At 42.6% G+C, this 24269-nt stretch overlaps 2 protein-coding genes across 3 annotated transcripts in view; both read right to left on the bottom strand.

Annotated features, from left to right (window-relative positions):
• Positions 1 to 919, bottom strand: part of MDN1 (midasin AAA ATPase 1) — a 155097-nt gene extending 154178 nt beyond the window's left edge. The window contains exon 1 of the mRNA XM_067702559.1: positions 650 to 919. Coding sequence (XP_067558660.1) covers positions 650 to 751 — 102 coding nt within the window. The 5' untranslated portion in view covers positions 752 to 919. The remainder of the gene's footprint in view (positions 1 to 649) is intronic.
• Positions 920 to 4724: 3805 nt separating this feature from the next.
• On the bottom strand, positions 4725 to 24230 carry GJA10 (gap junction protein alpha 10). Of its 2 annotated transcripts, XM_067702578.1 has the most exons (3): positions 24055 to 24230; positions 15880 to 17195; positions 4725 to 9934 (listed from the first exon to the last, which is right to left on the bottom strand). In XM_067702578.1, exons 1-3 carry the CDS (start codon positions 24221 to 24223, stop codon positions 9896 to 9898), a joined length of 1524 nt encoding a protein of 507 aa, XP_067558679.1. In that variant the 5' UTR covers positions 24224 to 24230; the 3' UTR covers positions 4725 to 9895. The 2 variants fall into 2 exon arrangements, with proteins under 2 accessions (XP_067558679.1, XP_067558680.1); XM_067702579.1 differs by lacking the exon at positions 24055 to 24230 and having other exon boundaries at positions 15880 to 19343.
• Between the last annotated feature and the right edge of the window lie 39 nt (positions 24231 to 24269).

The raw sequence follows: 24269 nt of genomic DNA, 5'->3' as shown, positions 1-24269 counted from the left end.
CGCTCTTAAAAGGCCAGAGCACCCATTTCCCTGAAAACCAATTCATAATTCCACGGCTTAGAAATTATGCACTCAATGTCTCGCTTTGTCCAACAGTTGTTTTCTGTGTTTATGAACAGTCTCTAAAGATAGACGCTAAATTCCCTGTGGGCAGAGACCTTAACGAATTTATGTCTCCTCAAAGTGCCACAGTGTGCTAGGCAGAGCAGGAACACAATCAATGCTTGTCAGTGGGCCGAAAAGTTGGGACTGGGCAGACAAGAAACATTCACCCAAGCTAACAGGGGTAGCTGGACTCGGCACACTTAGATAATACACATGTCAAAAGGGCAGACACGCAACCTCAGTTACAGAAAAACCACCCACATTTCTCTCCGAAGGCCACGTCTGCCGCACGCAGTCAAGGCGCTGCAAGGAGGTAAGTCGGTGGAGAGGGGAAGGCAAGGCTCTCCCCCCGAGAAAAACAAAAGGCTCCTCCCTGGCTCCTCAAAGGCGCTAGGACGCCTCCGCCACGGGCCAGCCCTGGGGAGCGGGCCAGAGTGACAAGACGCCGCTTTCCTGTCCCCTGCGTCTCCGCGCAGGGCCATGGGGCACGCGCCAGGGGGTGGCGGGGGCGGCCGGGCGCTTTCCCTCTCGTTCCTTCTCTTACCTGCTTGACCAAGAACCTGCCCAGCTCGCTGCGGCTCTTCTCGTTCTTGGCAGCGATTAACCGCAGAGGCGCGGCCGCCACCTCCAGCAAGAGGTGCTCCATGACCGCGGGCCCTCAGCCCCAGACGGCCACCGACGCTCCCTGCTTCGCGCTCAGAGCCCCCAAGCCGCTGAGGTCCCCGCGCCGGAGCTGCCACCAACTACGCCCCCAGAGAAAACAACCGCCGCTTCTCCGCGGACACCCTGAGAGAAGCAGCACACGTGGGGGGAGCACGCGGCGCACTGCGTCACCAGCCTGCGACGGCGCCGGCTTGCGACGCAGGCCCCGCCCCCTCGGCACCGGAAACGCGGGCGTCCCTATCCGGTCAACTCCCGCTGGGGAATCCGAGCAGAAATGGCCTTTAGAGCCGAGGCGAGAGATCGCTGTGATGGGAGGTCCGGAGACGACGAGTGGTGGGCTAGCGAGACAGAAGATTCCGCCATGCGGGAGAAGCTAGTGAGCCTGTAGGGCTGTGGGATCCTCCTGCCTCCTAGTGCCTCAACAGGCGAAAAGATCAGATAGGAATGAAAAGCAGATTCGCCCCTTCTGACCCAGCAATTCCCTTTTTAGACCTCTGGCCTGTGGAAATTCACACCCAAGTGTAACAAGCATAGCCCTGGCAGCATTCTTTTTTTTTTTTTTTAATTTTTGTCAGCGTTGGGTCCTCGTTGCTGTGTGCGGGCTTTCTCTAATTGTGGCGAGCGGGGCTACTCTTCGTTGCTGTGCGCGGGCTTCTCATTACGATGGTCTCTCTCGTTGCGGAGCATGGGCTCTAGGCGCGCGGGCTTCAGTAGCTGTGGCTCGTGGGCTCTAGAGAGCAGGCTCAGTAGTTGTGGTGCACAGGCTTAGTTGCTCCAGCGGCATGTGGGATCTTCCTGGACCAGGGCTCGAACCCGTGTCCCCTGCATTGGCAGGCGGATTCTTAACCACTGCGCCACCAGGGAAGTCCCTTGCAGTTTTCGTAATATAAATATTGGATATAAATGTTAAGATGGGTGATAAAATAAATTTTCACGTATTGACGTATATGAAAGTCATTCTTGGCTTATACATGAGTTAACTTGAATTTAATGCTAACTAAAATAGCCTGTTTATGGCCTATCAGACATAAATTGTATATCTGCTCTAATTATTAAAAGAGCACACTGACCATAAGTAAAGAATGTCCATGTTAAATATAAAGATTAAATGTCTCTCTTCCTGGGATGCTAATGCTAATACTCCTTTGATGATAAGACTTCCTTTACAGGTGCCAAGGCCATGCTGGCTTGCTGTGTACTTGCTGATCTGTGTGTGTGTTTTTTAAAACCTTGAAGGAATGTAACCTTGTCTTGTTTAATGTTCTTTGTTCTGACAAGATATAAAACTGTGCCGGAAACCATGCTTCTCTGGAGCAGCTTCTCAGAGTAATCTGGGAAGCTGGCTTCCAGGCTAGTCCTTAGTTTGGCTCAAATAAAACTCTTTTCTATTCTTATTATAGATTATTATTTTCATTGACATGGGAATGAAATAAAGTATGTAAGGTATAGAATAGTCTTAAGGCACTGTTTAGAGGGGAGTAGAAGAGTACATAAAAATTAACAGTACATTTACGTCAAGTTCATAAACAAGCCAAAATAATGACAAAGTCAGACTAGTGGTTGCTTTTGGGGGGTATTGCCTGCAAAGGGCCTAAGGGAACCTCCTAGGGAGATGGAAATGTTTCATTATCTTCCCCTGGGTTGTGGTTACTCTGGTAGATACAAAAGAGAAAAAAAATCAACTGTACATTTAAGATTTGTGCACTTTTGTAAATTCTACTTCTAAAAAGTGTTTTAAAAGGGAGTAGATATTTCTTTACTGACATGGGTAGATCTCCAAAGGAAGTTTAAACCTTTTAAAAATGTATTTCAATTTGAATTTTTGTCCAGGATTTGAATGTTTGCTCCTTGGGGAACTCAAACTCAACAGCAGAAGTTTCAGAACAAGTGAACTATGAAAATGGGACAGAATACATTTCCAAATAAATAATATTTTTAAATTTCCAAGAAGAGGCACTTCCCTGCTGGCACAGTGGTTGGGAATCCGCCTGCCAATGCAGGGGACACGGGTTCGAGCCCTGGTCCAGGAAGATCCCACATGCCGCAGAGCAACTAAGCCCGTGCGCCACAACTACTGAGCCTGTGCTCTAGATCCCGCGAGCCACAGCTACTGAAGCCTGTGTGCCTAGAGCCCGTGCTCCGCAACAAGAGAAACCACCGCAATGAGAAGCCCACACACCACAACGAAGAGTAGCCCCTGCTCGCCGCAACTAGAGAAAGCCCGCGCACAGCGACGAAGACCCAACACAGCCAAAAATAAGTAAATAAATAATTAAAAATTCCAAGAAAATTGAGAGGGTTCCCTGAGAGTTCATAGCACAATAGATGAAAAATTACCCACACTTGTGGAGTGACTCAGTTTTTTCCCTGGGTATCTCCCATGTATACCTGAAGTATACATGTTAATTAACATGTTTGTTTTTCTCTTGTTAATCTGTCTTTTATTACAGGGCTCTCAGCCAAGGACTCAGAAGGATAGAGGAAAATTATTTTTCCTCCCCTATATACCCTTTTTCAGGAATATGTTGAAAAAGGTGCTCCTCTGTATGAGGGCATAAACCAAGAAAGAGGAAGATATGGGATCGAGGAAGTGAGAGATTCAACAAAGAAAGAAAAATGTGAAAAGAATACTTAGGATGACTGTTAAGAGAAATCCCAAGACTTCTATTGGGCAGCAGCAGGAAAATCAACAGCTCTAAAGTAACTAAACTGATAGATCAGGTCAGTGGTTGCCTGGATATAGGAGTGGAAGAAGGATTGACTGCAAACAGCTGAGAGGCAACATTTTGGGGTGATGGAAATGTCTAACATTGGATTGTGGTGATGGTGGCACAACTCTATAAATTTACTAAAATCGTTGAATTGCACACTTCCAATGGGTGAATTATGCCTCAAGAAAGCTCTAAAAGTAATGCTAATGAGAATCAACAAGGATAAGAAGTGTAGGTATCGATGAAACAAGACTGGCAATATATTGATAATTATTGAAACTGGATGTTGGGGTAGTGGGAGTCCATAGACTTGCCTCTCTACTACTGTATATGTTTGGAAATTTCAATAATAAAAGGTAAAATAATATATTTTTTAAAAGACTACTAGGGTCATGTCAAAAGGACTCAGGTACAAAAGGGTAGCAGAATATGCCACCCCCAAAACGTGCCACTTTGGCAGGAAGGATTTCAAGACATGCCACCCCAAAATATGCCACTTTGGCATACTATTTTGAGCTAAAGGTACTCTGGAAACAACAGATGCAGATGTTTCTACCTAAAAACAGGCCATCAAATTTCCCATGAGAAATGTGCCCTCCCTGAACCAGCAATAAAAGAACATCATTGTCACCTGACACTGGTAATCAACATTCAAATGGGTTTGTAGAAACAAACTTACTGAAACAATCCTTATCTTCCCTATATCTCCTAGTCTCTTTCCTACAACTTACTGCCCCTAGCCCAAACCCCTTTTGTCGTGTAATTTCTTCATAAATTTATTGCTTCTTTGTCTAAAAGGTATATAAGCTTTCTTGAACTGAAGGCAATTGAGAGAAACAGATACAGGCATACCTTGGAGACACTGCAGGTTTGCTTCCAGATCACCACAATAAAGCAAACATCAAAATTAAGTGAGTCACAATTTTTTTGGTTTCCCAGTGCATTTAAAAGTATGTTTGCACTGTACTATAGTCTATTAAGTGTGCTATTAATAACATATCTAAAAAAATTACATACCTTAATTTAAAAATACTTTATTGCCAAAAACTGCTAACCATCATCTGAGCCTTCAGCAAGTCGTAATATTTTTGCAATAGTAACATCAAAGATCACTGATCGCAGGTATCCATAATATAGTAACAATATAGTAATAATGAAATAGTTTGAAATGTTGTGAAAATTACCAAAATGTGACGCAGGGACACTAAGTGAGCAAATGCTGTTGGAAAAATGGTGCTCATAGACTTGTTCAATGCAGGGTTGCCACAAACCTTTAATTTGTAAAAATCACAGCATCTGTGAAATACAATAAAGCGAAGCACAATAAAACAAGGTATGCCTATACAAAAGCTCTCTGCCCTCCCCCTATTTGCCATTAATTTATAAAAGTGTCCCCTCTTCTACCTCTACCAGGAAAGACAGAAGCTAATCACTAGATAACACTTTAGACCCTTATCAGCCCGGAGACAGCATCAGAGGAAACTATTACAAACCTTACTAAAACTACACTGTTGGTGGGAATGTAAATTGATACAGCCACTATGGAGAACAATATGGCGGTTCCTTGAAAAACTAAATATAGAACTACCAGGACTTCCCTGGTGGTGCAGTGGTTAAGAATCCGCCTGCCAATGCGGGACACGGGTTCAAGCCCTGGTCCGGGAAGATCCCACGTGCCGCCGAGCAACTAAGCCTGTGTGCCACAATGACTGAGCCTGCACTCTAGAGCCCGCCAGCCACAATTGCTGAAGCGCACATGCCTAGAGCCCGTGCTCCGCAACAAGAGAAGCCACCGCAGTGAGAAGCCCATGCACCGCAACAGAGAGTAGCCCCCACTCAGCACAACGAGAAAGCCTGCGCGCAGCAACAACAAAGACCCAATGCAGCCAAAAATAAAAAATAAATAATTTTTTTAAAAAGTTAAGAAAAAAATTACTGGCACCTCATTAGGATATCATTAGAAGTATTATGTTAAGTTCAGAGAGTGCTGAACCAGCATCTAAAGACCTGAGTCATTAAGGATGCACTTTTTTCCATTAAATCGCTGTGACCTTGGTTAAATGACTTAACCTTCCTAGGCCTTGGTTTTTCTCTAAAAGTTCTGATTCTGTGTCTATCTCCCAGGGTGAATAAAAACTCTGGAACACAGGATCTGCCTTATTCATCTTTGTATCTCAACTTACTTTGTCCCACATATAATAGGCAATTAATAAATAGTCAATCCTTCCAGGTATTTAGGTGACTGAGAAAACTGGGAGCAATTTACTTAATTAAATCACTTATGTGAATTATAAAATAAATATATTTGTTTAGAAACTGATATACTATCTGATTTCCCTATCTACTTATAAACTGTGTAGGAACAAATGCAAATTAAGAGGCTTATTCTCCCTGTTGAAAAATAAGGGAAGAAACTCCCCGCATTCACCCCTTCCTTTTCGCTTTTTTTTTTTTTTTTTTTGGGCTGTGGGGCGGCTTGTGGGATCTTAGTTCCCCGACCAGGGATCAAACCCATGCCTCCTGCAGTGGAAATGCGGAGTCTTAACCACTGGACCGCCAGGGAAGTCCCACCCCTCCCTTTTCTTTCAGAATTTCTTTCACTCTCCTTTTCAAATATATGTAAGTCTTTTAAAATAAGCTTCTTGCCAGTTTCACAAATGAGGAATTTTTCCTCAAGGACCTGGGAGCCATTTCTTTAGAATTAAATCATCAATAAGGAAGGTAATGCCCAATGGCCAATTTCAATAGCCCATTGAAAGCTAGAGACTTTTCCCCCAGAACAATGTACCAATTCATAATTTTTTGCAAACAATTTCAGAGTGTTCCATTATTCAGGTTCACCCATAAGCAGTTGCTCTTGCACATATCCCCCATCATACTGTGAACACTTCTTTACTTTCTGGTACAGCAAGGTATTTCAGGATCATCTTTTTTCCCTCTTGCCCCACTCCTGGATCATCCATATTTCTAAAGAGTTTTTACTGAGGAATAGTATTTAGAGACCAAGATCTGTATGGTATGAATGCTCATTGTTATTGCTGTGTCACTTCTTCTAGGCCCTTTCAGAGGAGAAAGTAAATATGAATATATATAATATACGCATGTATATAGACATACATATTCAAATCATAAGTTCATACTGATATCTCTAATCCAACCCCAAAACACAGGATCCCTCCTTGTCTTCCTCCTTTCCATATTTGTATCACCCTTTTCCCATAGTGAGAACTGTTTCCCACAATAATCAATATATTTCTCAGCTTTACAATATACACAGTATAATTTCAGAATTGCTACCTTCATACCACTGTAAACAGCAAACTTACTAAATGGAGATTACAATTTGTTTGCAGGTTTTTAAAATTTGTTTGTTTCTTTGCTTTTTTGTTTTAAACTAAAGATATATAGTCCAAGTACTGTGTTCCAAGTTTCCCTGGATTAGATCTTTTTCTTTTTTTTTCCTGTTCTAGGTGGATATATTACTTTGAAATGCAGATAAGTTCACCATATTCATAGGCCTCTGATTTTAAGTTGAAAAGTAAGAGAAGTTGACCAATGTTGTTAAAAGTATTAGAATGTTTGAGAAAACTTGAGGATTCCTACATGTTTAGGTACTAATGTAATAGGGAAGAACCTTTTGTATTCTATTACAAGTTAATCACTAAAGGGCTGTTGCCTATAAGCTTAAATTATACATAATGGCCCATCTCTGGGAACCCTGCTTCCCAGGTAATGAGCATTAAGCTAGAATACCTTTGTTTCCATCACAGGAAACATCCTGACCAGGCCCACCTGTGAATGACTGCAGAGAGGAAGAAATTAACACATTCCCTCCTGAGGCTGATGGGAACTAGATGTTTGACTTTGCTGCCTCCCCTTCTAGTATAAAAGGAACCTGAATTCTAACTCAGGCAAGATGGTTCTTTGGGGCACGAGCCCACCTTCTTCTCGGTCTGTTGGCTTTCCGAATAAAGTTGTTATTCCTTGTCCCAACAACTCATCTCTCAATTATTGGCCTGTCGTCTGGTGAGCAGTAGGAGCTTAGACTCGGTAACACTCAGGAATGTTTTACTTGTCAGGGATTTTGTGTTTGTCCTACAAGTATGAAGTGTTTAAAAAACAGATCAAATGCATTACATTTATAAATGGAGTTTAAAATATTGAAGGGAATTTAATTACTATACTCTATAAATGGGAGTGATTATTAATTTAAGTTCCTCAAACATTAAAGTCCTCCAGGCCTTCCCCGGTGGCTCAGTGCTTAAGAATCCGCCTGCCAATGCAGGGGACACGGGTTCGAGCCCTGGTCCGGGAAGATCCCACATGCCGTGGAGCAACTAAGCTCGTGTGCCACAACTACTGAGCCTGCGCTCTAGAGCCTGGGAGCCACAACTGCTGAAGCCCACGAGCCACAACTGCTGAAGCCCATGCGCCTAGAGCCCATGCTCTGCAACAAGAGAAGCCACTGCAATGAGAAGCTGCATACCTCAACGAAGAGTAGCCCCTTCGCTGCAACTAGAGAAAGCCCGTGCACAGCAACAAAGACCCAAAGCTGCCAAAAATAAATAAACTAATTTAAAAAAAAAAAGAATGAAAAGAGTAGTGAAGTGATGACTACTTGAGATGAATTTCTAAAAAAAAAAAAAGTCCTCCTTTGGCCTTCCATTCTCATATTTCATGTAACAATTTTAATAAAACTCTGCATTATTTTGTTCTGTCATTACCATTACTGTTCCAGTAATCTAAAACTTTGTAACAAATTATTACCTTAAAACACAGTGACTTAAAAACATCAACCATTAATAATATTTCACAGTTGGGGAGCTCAGGAATTTGGGCAGGGCTCAGACGGCAATTCTTCTCTTCCATGAGATGCTGATTGAGGGCATTCAGTGGTATTGAGTTAGTAGATGGCCTGGTCTGGAGGGTTCAAGATAGGTTCACTCACATGTCTTGTGTCTTGGCAGGGATGGCTGGAAGGCTGGGCTCAACTGGAACTGTAAGCTGGAATGCTTACATGGCAACTTGGGGTTGAGAAGAGAGAGAGAGAGATCTCCAAGGAGGAGCCTGGATAGAAACTGCAAGATCCTAGAAGTCCTAGAACATCACTGTCCTTGAATCCTATGGTCAAGCAAGTCACTAAAGCCAGCCCAGATTGAAGGGGCTGGAAATTAGACTCCACTTCTCAAATGGAGAAAGCAAATTCACTCTTCTTCCACCATTTTATTCTATGCAGGCCCTCAACAGATTGGCTGCTGGTCACCCACAATGGGAAGGCAATCTGCTTTACTCATAGTGCAGCCCGGCTAGGGCACAGGAGGTAGGGAATGAACATGAGGCAGGAGTCAGCCCACGAAGGCTTTATGTGCCAGGCTAAGGAGTATGGATTTTATCTCAGCAGGATATAGATAATGCAGACCTTTGTGTCTTTGGAACAAACTGGTTCTCCCAATAACTTGAAGCCTTTGTTACAAGGTGTGTGGCCAGGGATAGGAGAGTCTGGCCACGGGACAGAGGACAGGGCTAAGTGGCTCCTTCCATGGGAATTGAGTCCACCTTCCTGATTCTCAGAACTCAGACAGTAATGACCAGCCAACCAGCCTCACCGACTGGATAGTTAGTGGACATCACACAGCCATCCATGCCTCTGTGCTCTATAAGAAGTGTTCAGTGTTTTGATGCACCTCTCCTGGATGGCTCGGGACCACTGGGAGGGTGGGGAGGGTGAGGAAGTGGTGCTGGCTTCAGTCACTCCCCTGGAAGTTGGGAATGAGATTCCCCAGCACCTGCTGGCCCACAGTCATGGCATCACTACTGACCACGATCCCAGCAGAAGGATAAAGTCATGTGATGCGAGTGTTTGCCAGTGCTGTAACCAATATTTTATGTAATGGCATCTAGGGACGAACATCCAGCTGCTTCATCCCCAAGAAATGAGCTGATGAGAGGAAGAAAACAGAAAGCTTCCCTCCAGCCTCTGGTGTACAGACAGGAAGCGTGTTGAGCCCAGGCTGCAGGCAGAGCTCCCAGCCTGCTCTGGAACCACGTTCAAGGGTCCAAACTGCTGCTGCTGCAGAGTCAGCTACTGGTAGGGATGGTAGCACATTCCACTTCTCCTCCCCTCGGATGGCGGCTCTTGCCCCTAGATTTTCTCTGATGGGGTAGAGTGCCCTCCCTGGTGTGTGGAGAGCATTGGATCGGCCTCAGGCAGCATGGCCAAGCGGAGCAGTGAGAGGCTGAGCCCAGCAGTCAGGGAGCCCAGCTGGGAGCCCCCGATACACAGACATTGCCTGATTCATGGTTCTGGAGGGGATGGTTCTCAGAGTTCCTCCTGCAGTTTGAGCTGACAAACATACAACTTCTATCTCGCAGATGCCAGCTGCTCCTGAGTCTGTTTTTTCTGGTCCCAGGATGCATTATTTTTTCATAATGGATGAAAGTTCTAGAAGCATGTTCTGAAACAAAACAAAATAGACTCAAAGGGCTTGTAAAAGCCAGTCCTGCCTACCCACCTGAGACTCTGTGTGTGTCACAAATATCCCAAATCCAAACAAAAACCTCCTACAGAAGACAATCCCCCGACCTTGCCCCAGAGATGAACGTGCATGGAAGAGGTTCTGTTCCCCAACAGCGCTGTGGCAGAAGATCTGAATCCCACCTGCCGTCTCCTCCTCATTATCCAGTTGTGGTTGTTTTGTCCAAGATCCAGGTCTAATACTAAAAGGCCAACCTTTTCCAAAGCTCCATCTTTGTCCCCTCCACAATTAACCAGAATTTTTGACTTTGCAGTAATGTAGAATGGGAAAACTGAACCAAATGTGGATGTTCCATTTTGTAATAATCTATCTTAAAAATATGATACACTTAGGTTGCCTTGTGTAGGGAGAGCAGGAAGCAGCAATGGGATATGGGAGAAGGACTTGGGTCGAGTCAGACAAGCTTGGGATACAATTCCAGCCCATCCACTCATTCAGTAAATATTAATTCATGTCCCTGCTATGTCCCAAAGACTGTGCTTTACCACATCCTAATTGCGTGACTTTGGACAAGTCATCTATTTCCTTATCCTTAAATGGGAATAATCACAGAGTCACAGTGAAGAAGCCCATGGCAGTGTCTAGACCACAATCAGGGACTCAGTAAAGTGGGAGTCTTTCCTCCTCTTCTTTAGACTCTTTGGTAATTGATATATTATGTAAAGCTCCTGTGCCAAAAAGTTCAATAAATTGTAACAATCAACTCTTCAAACACCCATCTAATAACCCCTGTTAATAATGTTGAGTCAAAAAAACCTTCCCAAATGAGGCAAAGAACCTAGAAGTCACAGAGATTTTAGATTTAATATAATATTAAAATTTTAAAGACACCATACACAGGGATAAGAAGGAAGCGGACTGAGAGAATATCTTTCAATACATATATAGACAAGGAGTTAATACAATATCATAAAAGAGCTCCTAGAAATCAGAAGAAAAACAAATAACAGAAAAACAGACAAGGATAATTCATGGTAGAAATACAGATGGCTAATAAACATATGAACAACCTTACTAGTAATCGTGGAAATGTAAATTAAGACAAACATTTTGGAAATGTTGGGAAATGTTATGAAACATTTCTAGTTTGTCAAATTGGAGGTGGGGGGAGATAACGTCTGATATTGGCAAGAGTGTGGGGAAAGAGTGCTAATGCACTGGTAAAGAGGGTCAATTGGTACAGCCCTTCCTGAGCAAAAATTGGCAGCATCTATCAAAATGTAAAACGTGCATGCCCATTAAAACCAATAATTCCACTTCTAGGTACCGATCAAAGATATATGTATGAAACATTCACTGCAACATTGTCTGCGGCAGGAAAAACTTAGAACGGCTACATGGCCATCAAGTATCTTATGGTTCATCAATTTCATGGAAAAGCGTGAGGCATGTAAAACCGAGGCATCTCCGTGGGTGCTGACATGGAGAGTCCCTGAGACATATCATTAATGAAGCAAAAGCAAATTGCAGAGACATCTCTACAGCAGGATCACATTTATATTTCTGAAAAAAATAAAAAATAGGTGCGGACATATATTTGTCCTCAAAGACAGACTGTGAATGCAGTGAGGAAGGTAGGGGAACACACCCCATTCTGTTCACAGTGATTGTCTTTGGTGAGGGAAGTGGGAATTGAGTCCAGGTGAGAGTGACAGATGAACCCTCACATGGTCAGGTTCACATTTTACTCTTATGTTCTTTTACACTGCTTGAATGTCTTTCCATGAGCATGTACGACTTTAATTGGAAAAACAAGAAATAAGAAAAAGACTCTTCTTTCAAACGATTAATAGTGGTACCCCTGGTCTGAGCCACACTCCCCTCTCACCTGGACACTGTGCAAGCCTCCTAGCTGGTCTCCCTGACTGCACTCCTACCCATTGTCTTGGTCTATTTGGGCTGTTATAAAAAAATACCATAGATTGGGTGGATTATAAAGAACAGAAATTTATTGCTTATATTTCTGGAGGCTGGGAATTCCAAGACAAATGCACTGGCAAATTCAGTGTCTGGTGAGAGCTCAGTTCATGGTTCACAGACAGTCATCTTTTCACTGTGTCCTCACATGGTGGATGGGAAAAGGAGCTCTCTGATGCCCCTTTTATAAGGGCACTAATCCCATTCATAAGGGCTCCACCCTCATGACCTAATCACCTCCAAAAGGCCCCACTTCCAAATACCATCACACTGGGGATTAAGGTTTCACATATGAATCTGGGGGGGGGGGGGACAAACATTCAGACCATAGCATCTCTACAAGAGATTCATCAGAAACAGTGATTTTAAAAATATACATAGCAGACCACCATCACTCCTGCACCATCCACCTCAAATTCCTTTCCATGGCCTATAACACCCAACAGATCAGCCCTTGCCCATTCCAACCTCGTTCCTAGCTCTCCCCTCCATGATCATGGCCCAAGAGTGCTCCCCAGGACCTTGGCACAGCTGGCACCATCAGCCGTGCCAAGGTCCTGGGGTGGGTGGGGCATCACAGGCAGAGGGACCAGTAAGTGCAAAGGTCCTCAGCTCTGTGGAACTACAGAAGAACGCTCTTTGTTAGCACTTCAATGTCACAAAAGATTGGAAGAGGTCACAGGGCAACCTTCTTCCTAATGCCAAAAGCTTCCTCCTCTACAGTGGTGGTTCTGAGCTCTGGTTGCACATTGGAATCACCTGGGAGTTTTAAAAAATAGTATTGGGGACTTCCCTGGTGGTGCAGTGGTTAAGAATCTGCCTGCCAGTGCAGGGGACACGGGTTCAAGCCCTGGTCCAGGAAGATCCCACAGGCTGCGGAGCAACTAAGCCCGTGTGCCACAACTACTGAGCCTGCTCTCTAGAGCCCGTGAGCCACAACTACTGAGCCCATGCACCGCATCTACTGAAGCCCTCGTGCTCTAGAGCCCGTGCTCCACAACAAGAGAAACCATCGCAATGAGAAGCCCTCGCACCACAACGAAGAGTAGCCCCCACTTGCCGCAACTAGAGAGAAAGCCTGCGTGCAGCAACGAAGACCCAACGCAGCCAAAAATAATAAATAAATTTAAAAAATAGTATTGGTGCTCAGGCTCTATCTGCAGAGATTCTTATTAGGGCATTTTTCAAAGCTTCCCTGGTGATTTAAAGTAGAATGGGGCATGAGGATTACTACTCCACAGCATCTCTGACAGGTGAAGGCATTCAACGATGAGGAAAGTCTTCATCACAGAGGGTAGCATGGGTTCCTAAAACTCAACCAGCATTCTTCCCCATGCTCACTCGGCCAGACTAAAAGTCTGCTCTCCATGCCCAATTAAGTCTGTCCACAAAGAACCAACCTTTACAGAAACTTATTTAGTAATCAACAAGCTTAGACTTGAAAAAATTGCGGGGTTTGGGTGATGGCAAGGGAAATGTCTTGGAGTGGAAATCGCAGCTCTTCCAGGTGTTTTTTCTGACCTATAATAGCGTGGATTTCTTTTGCAGGACAGTTCTCTCTAAGGGGAGCAAGTGGCAAAGCAACTGTGGTACCTACCAGAAGTCATTTCCCTCTGAAACACCAACTTCTGCAATCAGAATACATCTGATTGAGCCCTAAAACTTCGGCCCTCTGGGACCTGATACAGTGTAAGAAGCTGTTTACAGTCCATGTATTGAAAGTGGATGCGAACAATCCTTTGCTTGCTGCGCTAATTTCCAATGAAAGATCCCTCTGTTTGCAGTAAGTATGATGTGTCAGCTACAGTGCTCTGGAGCTGACGGCTGTGGCCTCAATTCCCAAGACTTCCACCATTTGGGGAGTGAAGTGGCCTGTCAACCCCCTTTCAAGCCTTTCCCCTGTCAAGAGGCTTGGGGGAAAGTGACCATAAGTAGGAAATCTCTGTGGCCAAAGGCATTATTTATAATTCTTAGAAACATAAACAGGGAAGAGGAAGATGAAAAAGAAAGAGGGCCTGTCACCTTCATCATCTTTTCTCCAAGCTCCTCAGTGAGGCTGGTCTCTCCCAAAAGATAATCTGCGATTAAGAAAATCTGCTTCAACTAAACACTGCTTTTTCTTCCTCAATTTTCTGTTACTACAAAGGCTCCTCTCACATGGAGTGAGGTACAGGAGAGAGAAAATGATGAAAGTTGTCATGCTGACTTCACAAATGCAGATAAGAAGCAGTGGCCACTGGCAAGGTTACTCTAAAATGGTGGATCTCGGGAGTTCCCTGGTGGTCCAGTGGTTAGGACTTGGCACTTTCACTGCTGTGGCCCAGGTTCAATCTCTGGTCAGGGAACTATGATTCTTCAAGATGCAGGGCATGTCCAAAAAGTAAAAAAAAATAAAAAATAAAATAAAATAGTGGATCTCAACCCTGGCTGTACATTACAATCGCCATGGGAATTTTAATAATACCAATCCTCCATCCCATCTCCAGAGATTCTGGTTTGATTGGAAGTGGATGGGTCCTGGGCATGGAGATGTTTTTAAAGCTCCAGGTGACTCTAACTCAAGCCAGAGTTGAGAACCCTGCTACAGTTTGGCATAGGGTTCCAAACAGCCATAGAATAATCGTACGCGTAATCTCCTGAGAAGACAGCTGGTCACTGACAAGAAATAAGTTTGAAAAAAAGCATTTTAGGAAAAATCTAGGTATGATGATTCCTCCTCAAGGTATGGCGTTAGCGCAGTCACAAAATATCTCATGGGAGATACGAAACTAGGGTAGAAGGATTCAATCATTATTAACACAAAGAATGAAGCAAAGGAAAAAGCAAGAGTTTGAGTTCAACCAAGTGAACTCAATTGGGAAGTTCCCCTATTAACTTGGGGGATTTTTCCTTTTCATGGAAAAAAGTTGTTAGGAGCAGTACGTAAAACATGTGTCATTCTCTCCCTTTTTTTTTTTTTTTTTTTCAGAATTGAGAAGAATCCACAGTAAATATCCATTATGCCTTACAATGGCCAGGGAATGTTTATTCCACAGTGGCTTTTCAGAGAACAGAATTATCAATACAATATTGATCTTCCTCTTTGTGAAATATATCAACAAATATTTGTGTATGACTTTTAAATGCCAGAGCTATTAAAACAATGGAGCACACCCTCCTTCCTTAGTGAGACAAGGGCAACTCAAGGTTACAAATGATCCCTCCTCCATACGTTTTCCACACTCTGATACAAAGAGCTGTCCAAAGTGCACCTCTGATCCAGTCACTCCTCTGCTGTACATCCTCTATGGGTTCTCCACTGCCTCCCTGCAAGGCCTCCATGCCCCCTTCTCCAACTTTCCCTCTCTCTGAAGCCCTCCTACTAGTCTGTGCTCCAGACACACGTGGCTCCCCAGACAGCCCTGCTATGTCACACCTCTCAGCCTTTGTCTGTGTTCTCCTTGTACTGGGACAGCCTCCTTCCATGTACCCCAGTCCTCCCAGGTCTGGAGAAACTCAGCACGTCTTTCAAGACTCAGTTCAAAAGTAGCTTCAACTATAAAGCTTTTCCTGACCCATCCAGAAAGAATTGACTTCTCCCTCCTTTGCACACCACTCCCTCTAACATGGCACCTTACACTTGATCATTTATATGTTTACCTAATTTCCCATCCAGACTCTGAGCCCTTTGATGATACACATGATATTTTATTCATTTATATACCCAGCACTTATAAGACTAATTGATAAAAAGTTTTCAATGTTTATTTTACGAATTAAATTCAACTGAATGTGTTAAATGGATGAATTTAACTCTCCATAAATTATCCTCTCTCTCCTCCTTTCCCTCTCTCTCAACACACACATATATACACAAAGAAGGAGGAAACAGAAGGCTAAGAAGTAACCAAAGTGGAACACCTCTTGTGAAAGTCCCATGATCAGTCAGGCTGTCTGTCTTTACTTACCATTGATGTTCTGTGCCCAGTGGCTGAAGGCAGAAGTGAGGGGCTGTTTTCCCGGTGCGGAAAGTCCAGGTAAGAGCTATTTTGAGAACTGGAGCTTACTGAGTCACTGTACAGCTGTCCCTTTTCAGACAGCAATCTGGCCTCGCGACTGCCCATGCAAGATCTGTCTGTCTGGGCTCTGCTCTCTCTCATGCTGCCATCGCTGTGTCTGCAGTGGCTGTGTAAACCTGTGAGAGCCTCCCCTGAGGGTTGCAGGTCCTGGGACTGCTCCCAGGGTCCTGTTGTACGTGATGGACAATGTCTAGGAGCCATCGTGGTATCTAGCCAGGACTGGGGCGTTGTAGTCTGCAAGCCAAAGGGAGAACGGTCTGGTTGCTGTGCCGAGTGCTGAATTCTAGCACCATCATCCCAGGGACACGGGCTGTGGACATGGAGCTGTCCCCTGTGCTGATCCGCCTTAGCCCAGTCTTTCTTACTACAGCAAGGGTCTACCTCAAGTTGCCTGGGCTGTGGGATTTGCCACGTGGTTTTAGAATTCGGCACATTGACTCGGAAGACTTGCTGTTGATTGCTGGCTTGAAGTAGAGAGACTCCTTCAGGGAAGGGAGAGCAATTCATACACTGCTGGGCCGCTGAATATTTTTTCAAATGAAATGGAGGTCCCCTTTCGTCCTCAATGCCCTCACCGCCGGATTTGTCATAAAGTGCCCTCATGATTTTCCTGACCCCCAGATGAAATATTTCCAGTACGTTGAGGAACAAAGAGATGGCTGCAATGCTGTGCATAAAGAGCATGAAAATGGTCTTCTCTGTGGGCCTGGACACAAAGCAATCCACTGCATTGGGGCAAGGAGGTTGAGTACATTTGTAAAGGGGGTGCATTTGAAACCCATAGAGCATATATTGGCCTATCATGAACCCTACTTCCAGCACAGATCTGGTCAGGATGTGTAAGACATAAGTACGCAGAAGACATCCTTTCAGAGGGACTTTTTGGATCTTCTTCTGCTCCTCCAACTTCCTCAGTTCTCTATTTATGTTTTGCTGCTCCTCCAATTCAAGCTCTGGATTCTCCATCTGGGCTGTAAGCTGTGACTTTTTCCTCCTCGTCTCTTTTTCAAAGGCCCTGAGGCTATAAAGTGCATGGCCCATATATACCAGAGAGGGAGAAGACACAAAGATGATCTGTAAAACCCAGAACCTGACCAAAGAGATAGGGAAAGCATCATCGTAACAGACAGTGTTGCAACCTGGCTGCTGGGTGTTGCAGGCAAATGCTGACTGTTCATCATCCCAGACATCTTCAGCAGCTACACCTAGTATCAGCATCCGGAAAACGAAAAGGATGGTCAGCCAGATTTTCCCCACCATGGTTGAGTGGGAGTGAGCTTCCTCTAGGATGCCACCCAATAAATTCCAATCCCCCATGGTAAGGGACTAATGTCTGAAATATACAGAAAACACTGAGGTTAATAGCATCCATGGATGTAATATATAAAGACGAGCTCATCAGTACAGCAGGTCCTCTCTTCGTGTCAACAAAACTACAAAGGATTTTCCAGCTCTAATATTTATGGCCTGTGCTTGCTGAAACAGGGTATTTCTAAGGAATATGTTTTGGGAAAAACACTAACGACCCTCCCCAATCTGACCCAATTCCCTTCCTGTCATCTTCTCTCCTACACAAAGTTGACTGTCATTCTGGTATACTCATTGGCCATCATATTTGTACAATGCATTCCATTCCACAATTTTGCTCATTTTTCTAACATATGAGAAGCCATATTTACCATACATCCTACATGATCTTAAATAAGCCTCAACTCCTCCAGGAAGTTTTCCCCAGCCATCCCAAGTCAGAGTGATTTTTCCCATTCCTAAATTCACACAACACTAGTGTTTATCCCACTCACTTGGTACTGTGCCTAAAATGAGTTTTGTGACAGTTGTCTTATGTTACCTTTCCTGAAAAGGTACTCTTTTTGCAGATAGGGACACTTTCTATTTCATTTTGGTCTGGCACACTAAGGTATCAATAAATAATAGTGGATTGAATTGTCTTCTCTTTTTAAAACTCAGTTCCTTGACTCTATCACTGGAAAAATCATCAACAGAAAAACAAAATAGATCCTCATTATGTATCATCGATGGTTCCCACCGCAAGACTGAAAGTACGAGTAAAGAAAACAGAACTCAGCCAAATAAACCCTCAGGAACTGGCACAGGGTAGCAGTAAAGATTAAGCAGGCTCAGAAACAGTACCAGCAATGACATATGATTACATCTACAAAGCCACATCTGCAACAGCAGGTTTTCACAGAAGCTCTGCTTCCTTAGAAGAAAAGTGGGTGGTGGTGGTGGTGGGATGAACTGGGAGATTGGGATTGACATGTATACACTAATATGTATAAAATAGGTAACTAATAAGGACCTGCTGTATAAAAAATAAATAAAATTCAAACAAAAACAAACTAACAACAAAAAAAGAAGAAAAGTAAATATAAACTGCTTCTCTAGCAAGCTTGGGTGCTGGGAAAGAATCAAGGCATAGCTGATATGAATAGGTTACTCGGTTTACCCTGAAAAAACCAAATGTTTTTCAAGGTTCAATGAGGTTAAAATATTTGAGAGCTTAAAGGCTTCTAAGATGTGGAAGACTTCCATGTATGAAAGACATAGAAAAAAAACAGGGTAAGTGCTATTAAGTTAAAACAGATAATGAAACAATTCTCTCCGTCCACAATTCATTCATTCAACAATGTTTACTAAAATGTTACTATCACATAGGCATTGTGCTAGATGCCAGGGAATTCAACAATGTATACCTGGTCCAGCCCTCACAGTACTTAGTCACCAAGGATGCCAAGTGACGTATAAAATGGACAGTGAAAAAAAACAAATGAATATCAACTCAAAAATATAAGAGAAAAAAACATGGAACTGTTATATTTTCCCTACTTATCTCCAAACACAAAAATAAATTCCAGATGGGATACAAGTATTAAATGTAAAAACTAAACTATAAAAGTATTAAAGTAAAATGTAAAAACATATTTTATATCTTGAAGTAGAAGGTGGCTTTTGAAGCCCATTAATGCCAGAAATTATAATTGGAAAAAACTTACAGATTTTACTCAACAAAACTGAATGGCAAAAGTCGAGATGTCCAGAAGACAACAACAACAAAAGTTACAAATTAGAGATAAATAAACATTTGTGAATAATCATTGAATAGGTAGAAACCACTTAGGGACAAGAAGAAAAAGTAAGCCAATGACAAAACCTTGAAAAATAGCACAGGGGAAAAAAAGTCTACAGATTGGGGCTTCCCTGGTGGCGCAGCGGTTGAGAGTCCGCTTGCCGATGCAGGGGACACGGGTTCGTGCCCCGGTCCAGGAAGATCCCACATGCCACGGAGCGGCTGCGCCCGTGAGCCATGGCCGCTGGGCCTGCACGTCCGGAGCCTGTGCTCCGCAACGGGAGAGGCCACAACAGTGAGAGGCCCGCGTACTGCAAAAAAAAAAAAAAAAAAAAAAAGTCTACAGGTGAAAATGAGAAATGGCCAAAGAGAAAGAGGGGGAAAACCATTAAGGGCAATGTCACTGAAACCAAAGCAGGACAGTTTCAAGAAGAGAATTGCTGACAATGTTAAATACACATACACGTAGCACTATTTAAATAAATAAATTTAATGGTGGGATATACCATGCTCAGTGATTAGAAAACTCAAAATTTATAAAGACAACAATTCTCCCCAAATTAATTCATCCATAGATCACTGAGTAAAATGAAATCCTATAAATATACATATATGTGTATGCATATGTATAGGAAATGCATGTGTATGTGGCTATAGAAGTATGGAGAAAAAATACAGAAGGGCACACATGAGGAAGTTCATATAGGTTACTGGAGGTCTGTAGGAGAACATGAGGGTGGAGGGTGGAGCTTAAAGGGAGAGGCAAAAAAGAAAAAGGAAAAGGAAAAAGACTCTTCTAAGAAAGCATGACTGATTTTTATCTAATATATACATTTATGTAAATTTATAGCGGTATGTACATGCATATGTATAAACAATATTTTAAATTAAAATTTTAAAGTAGTAGGTACTTGTCAGAGTTTGGAAGAGGTATTAAGGAGGCTATTTTTACTCTATATACTTGTGAATTGTTTGTAATTCAAAAATTAAAAATGTAGTCATCTCTAGCACATGCAAATAAAAAATCAGATTTAAAAATTGTGGACTTCTGCCTCATTAACAGAAGCAATAATTTACTAAGCTCTATCCTCTCTTAAAGAGTTTAGGTCCTTTCCCATAATTATTCCTTTAAAATTGTCTGGCCATTATTCTTTATTTAAAGAAAGAACTCCTTTATTAGCACTTAAAAAAAAGCTAGAGGTTCTATTTTCTGTAAAAACCCCAAGGTGAAAAAGCTAGCTCATTTTATCAACTTATTCTCTGTTTAGAAATCCTAAACTATTTAATGCTTCTTTTTGCCACTCTCGCTTTAAAACTAGTAAATTATAATTTTTAAATAGCAAGAAAAGGAACACCGTAAAACAGAAATACATGAAACAGAAATACAATCATGCATATGAGCATGCAAGAGCAAGATCCTTTAGACAAGCTTTCCTATGTTTCCTAAAAAAACCTGTTTTTTACTATTAAATAACTACAGGTCCAAGAAATATTCTTGAATTCTCTTTTATTATCAAATACTAATTTAGCATCTCCTGTGTACAAAGTCAGTGCTCCTTTCCTGAATTTTATTTCAAATATTATCTTTGTATCCCCACAGGGATTTCCTGTATTTCTTATAAACAAGAGATACCATGTATTTACAACTTACCTTAGGAGTGGATAAAAAAATTAATGACTGGGCTCAAAGAACCTTCAAGGTGGACCACGTGTGGCTAATTAGTGGAAATACTGCTGGTTGCAGATGTAAAAGCTCTGACCCACTGGCTGTGGGGACCAATGCGGAATAAGCGCAGTAACTTTGATCAATGGAGTCTAACCTAGTCCTCCCCTGAGGTCAAGATGTCCTTTGGTGCTTTTTAATTCTCTTGTCATATTTTTTTCTAATTGGCACGAAGCTGGAGACCCTCCTAGTATATCATATTTGGAAATCAAAGGTGAAACAAATGAGAATTTTCCTTTTTCGTTTGTGGATGATAATGGTGATTTGACTTTGGGTGCATTTCTTTCAGTCAATTGATTGCTCTGGGAATTGATGTCACAGATCAATGGGTCATGTCCAATTTCATCAACAGCTGCCTCGGTTGAGTCTGGCCTCACCAAATGGGAACAAATAATAACAGTGACAGTCAAACCCAAAGTGCTCTTGCAAATCACGCCAGGCTGAAAGGAGAAATAGCTCAAAAAGAAATTAAGCATTTTTAGACCATCAAGAGGGGGCTGTGCCTGGTCTGTAGGTTATGTGTTCTGGCAATATTCTATTAGGCTGAAACAGGCAGCTCAGGAAAATTTTCTTTTCCAGTAGAGAATGTGAGAACCTTAGAAACCTATATCAAATTTTCGTAAAGTGTTTTAATTCAGAGAGGTCAAATGATTTGCCCAATGCAGACAGAGACCAGATCTCCTAACTCCCAGCCTTGTAGCATCTTACATTAGTCACATGTCAAGTACACAATCTAACTGCCACCTTAGAGGAGTTGACAGCAAGGGTGTCCCTAGAACACATCTCCAAGGCACATTTCTAAACCTGCTCTTTTCCATATAAAATACAGAAAGTGCATAAAGCTACTGACACTTCATAAGTATCATCTGCCTATTCTATTTTCATATATTTAATTTTAAAAAATGGATGATAATGAAAGGTAGACAGGTAAAGAGGTTAAATTTCCACTACCCCAGCACACTAGCCTCAAATACAAACTGACTGTCAGAATTAACTAGAGGTGAAAACACACAATGTATTAATATGTGTATCTGTGTAGTATAGGGTACATTGTCCAAGAAAGCCCTCGACATTTAATCCTAAAAGTCAGCTGCAAAGTAATTAATACCTTTAATGCATTTTACCAGAGCCAAAACATTAAAATCATACATTTAGGGCTTCCCTGGTGGCGCAGTGGTCGGGAGTCCGCCTGCCGTTGCAGGGGACATGGGTTCGTGCCCCAGTCCGGGAGGATCCCACGTGCCGTGGAGTGGCTGGGCCCGTGAGCCGTGGCCGCTGGGCCTGCGCGTCCGGAGCCTGTGCTCCGCGGCGGGAGAGGCCACAACAGTGAGAGGCCCGTGTACCGCCAAAAAAAAAAAAATCATACATTTATGAAAAGAACAACTCAGAAGCGTACATAGAAAAACCCCTAATATTAGTTGCCTCAAGGAAAGGTAACCCAGTGACTGGAGAAGAGGTGAGATGGATACTTTTACATGGTTCACTGAACAGTGAATGTATTACCTATTCAAGAAAATACATGTGCAAACTAGAATATAAACAATAAATGGAACCATATATCTGATTTTTTAAAGTCCTCAGCAGGTGAATCAATCTTATCACTTCACTCTTGAAGACTTTTAGCAAGTAGGTGAATATCTTTAAGACAGAGGCACAGAGTGGGCAACTCTCCATAACCTCTCAGTAATAATTGGAAGTTATTGATGAGGTAAGTAATATTAGCACTACACAGCTGTGGGAAAGACACCCACTGCCTCATTCCAACCGGCCCGAAGGCTGAGCAAATATCTGCACGCTAAAGGCTGAGAACCACTCCATAGACAAGTTTTTTTTTTTTTTTTAAGTTCCTACTTTTACTCTCACCGAAAGTTATGCTGAATCTTTGGAGTCACTAGGAGACCCAAAACACACTCAGAGAAACAGAAGGGAACAGAAAGCCTAGAGAGAATAAATGTCTCAGGACAGAGAAAGATGTACACAGGGTGAGAGCTTCACTAGCCACTGCCTTTAAGGCTCGTCAATGGTGCCCGTATTCACCATGCCACCTTGTTCACACCTAGTGATATAAACTCCTATGGGCAGAAGTGGAAACCAAAAACTTCGTGACTTGCTTTACTGCAATATTTGCCTTATTGCAGTGGTCTGGAACCAAACCTGCAGTGTCGCTGAGGTCAGCCTGTACACACTTTGCCAAGGTATCTGATCACTCACCCCTAGTTCTTGAAATATCTCCTGCACTTGTTTTTTGAGTATTCTCTCCAAAAATGTTTACACTGCGGATCTTTGAGTGATGAATATTAATGTTTTTTATTAAACCCTCACATTTGAATAACAATTTAAATGGATATAAAATTTTAGGTCCAGTACCTTAAAAATACTGTTTCCTCACAGCCAGCATTGCTCTTCTGAAGAGTAAGGTCAATGATTCTTGTTCCTTTATACAAGGATTGACTGTTTAAAAACCTTTAGATTTTTCTCGTTATCCTTGATACTCCTAATTTCAGTATGTGTCTAGATGTGGGTACTTTCTTCTTTCCTGTTTGGCACTCTATGGCCCTCTCAATCTTCAAATTTTTCCTTCTTCTGACCTCATTTGTTACTTGAATGTTGGCACATCCTACTTCTGTCCCTCATCCCACTTACATCTGCATTTATTTTCTATTTATCCTTTTTTTGCTGCCTTCTGGAAGAGTTTCTCAACCCAACTTTTCAACTCACTAATTCATGCATCAGCTGTATCCACTCTATTTTCATTCCATTTTATTACATTTATTTTAAATATTATATTTTTAATATTTCTACGTGGTTAGTTCTGATTCTTGTACCACACTGCCAAAATCTTCTTTTTCCTTTTAACGTTTATTGGCTTTATCTTAGATTGTTATGGTCTTATGTAATCCTGTTTATTTTCTTTTAAACCAGTGGTATCTCTTAGCTGCTACTTTGTTTTGGCTCGGGAACTCATTCACCTGGTGGTAAGGGTTCTGAGTGATAGAATGCACTGGGGAAGGGCTGAGGGCCAGCCCTCTAGGCAGCCCCAGCACTACAAAACCACAGTTCATTATTTCAGTTCGTTATCTACCAAGTAATCCTTCAGGTCAGGGCTTCTCCTGCAGATACTGGACACTGTGGGAGAAATGGCAATTTCCTCAAGTCACTTCATAGGTCCAAAGCCTAGATTGTAACCCATCAGTACCACCAGTCTGAAGGGGGGGAGGGATGAATAAATAATGCATAGCTAGTTAATCCTTACCTGTTTTTCCCAGATCTTCACCCCAAAGGAGTTTTTGTGCTGCCCTGATTTTGTCTGTGAGGACACCTGCAGCACTGTTCGCTGTACCATTACCTGCTGTGAGAAAGCAGGCAAAGGCAACTGGTTTTCTCCAATTAATCTGCTCCAACACATTCAGCCAGCCACGCATTCAGTCAGCCACACCCTAACCAAGAACCACTTCAAAAGAGCCCCCA

This window comes from Pseudorca crassidens, chromosome 13 (assembly GCF_039906515.1).
Source record: "Pseudorca crassidens isolate mPseCra1 chromosome 13, mPseCra1.hap1, whole genome shotgun sequence".
NCBI classification, from domain to species: Eukaryota; Metazoa; Chordata; class Mammalia; order Artiodactyla; family Delphinidae; genus Pseudorca; species Pseudorca crassidens.
The sequence above is the reverse complement of the archived record's forward strand: the minus strand, read 5'-3'. Positions and strand labels throughout refer to the sequence as shown.

Coding starts and splice junctions, on each gene's coding strand:
- GJA10 (XM_067702578.1), bottom strand. CDS start 24,223: ATGCGTGGCTGGCTGAATGTGTTGGAGCAGATTAATTGGAGAAAACCA. Junction 17,196..24,054: donor TGAAGATCTGGGAAAAACAG/GTAAGGATTAAC, acceptor TGCTGATACTAG/GTGTAGCTGCTGAAGATGTC. Junction 9,935..15,879: donor CTGGGCACAGAACATCAATG/GTAAGTAAAGAC, acceptor GTTTTGTTTCAG/AACATGCTTCTAGAACTTTC.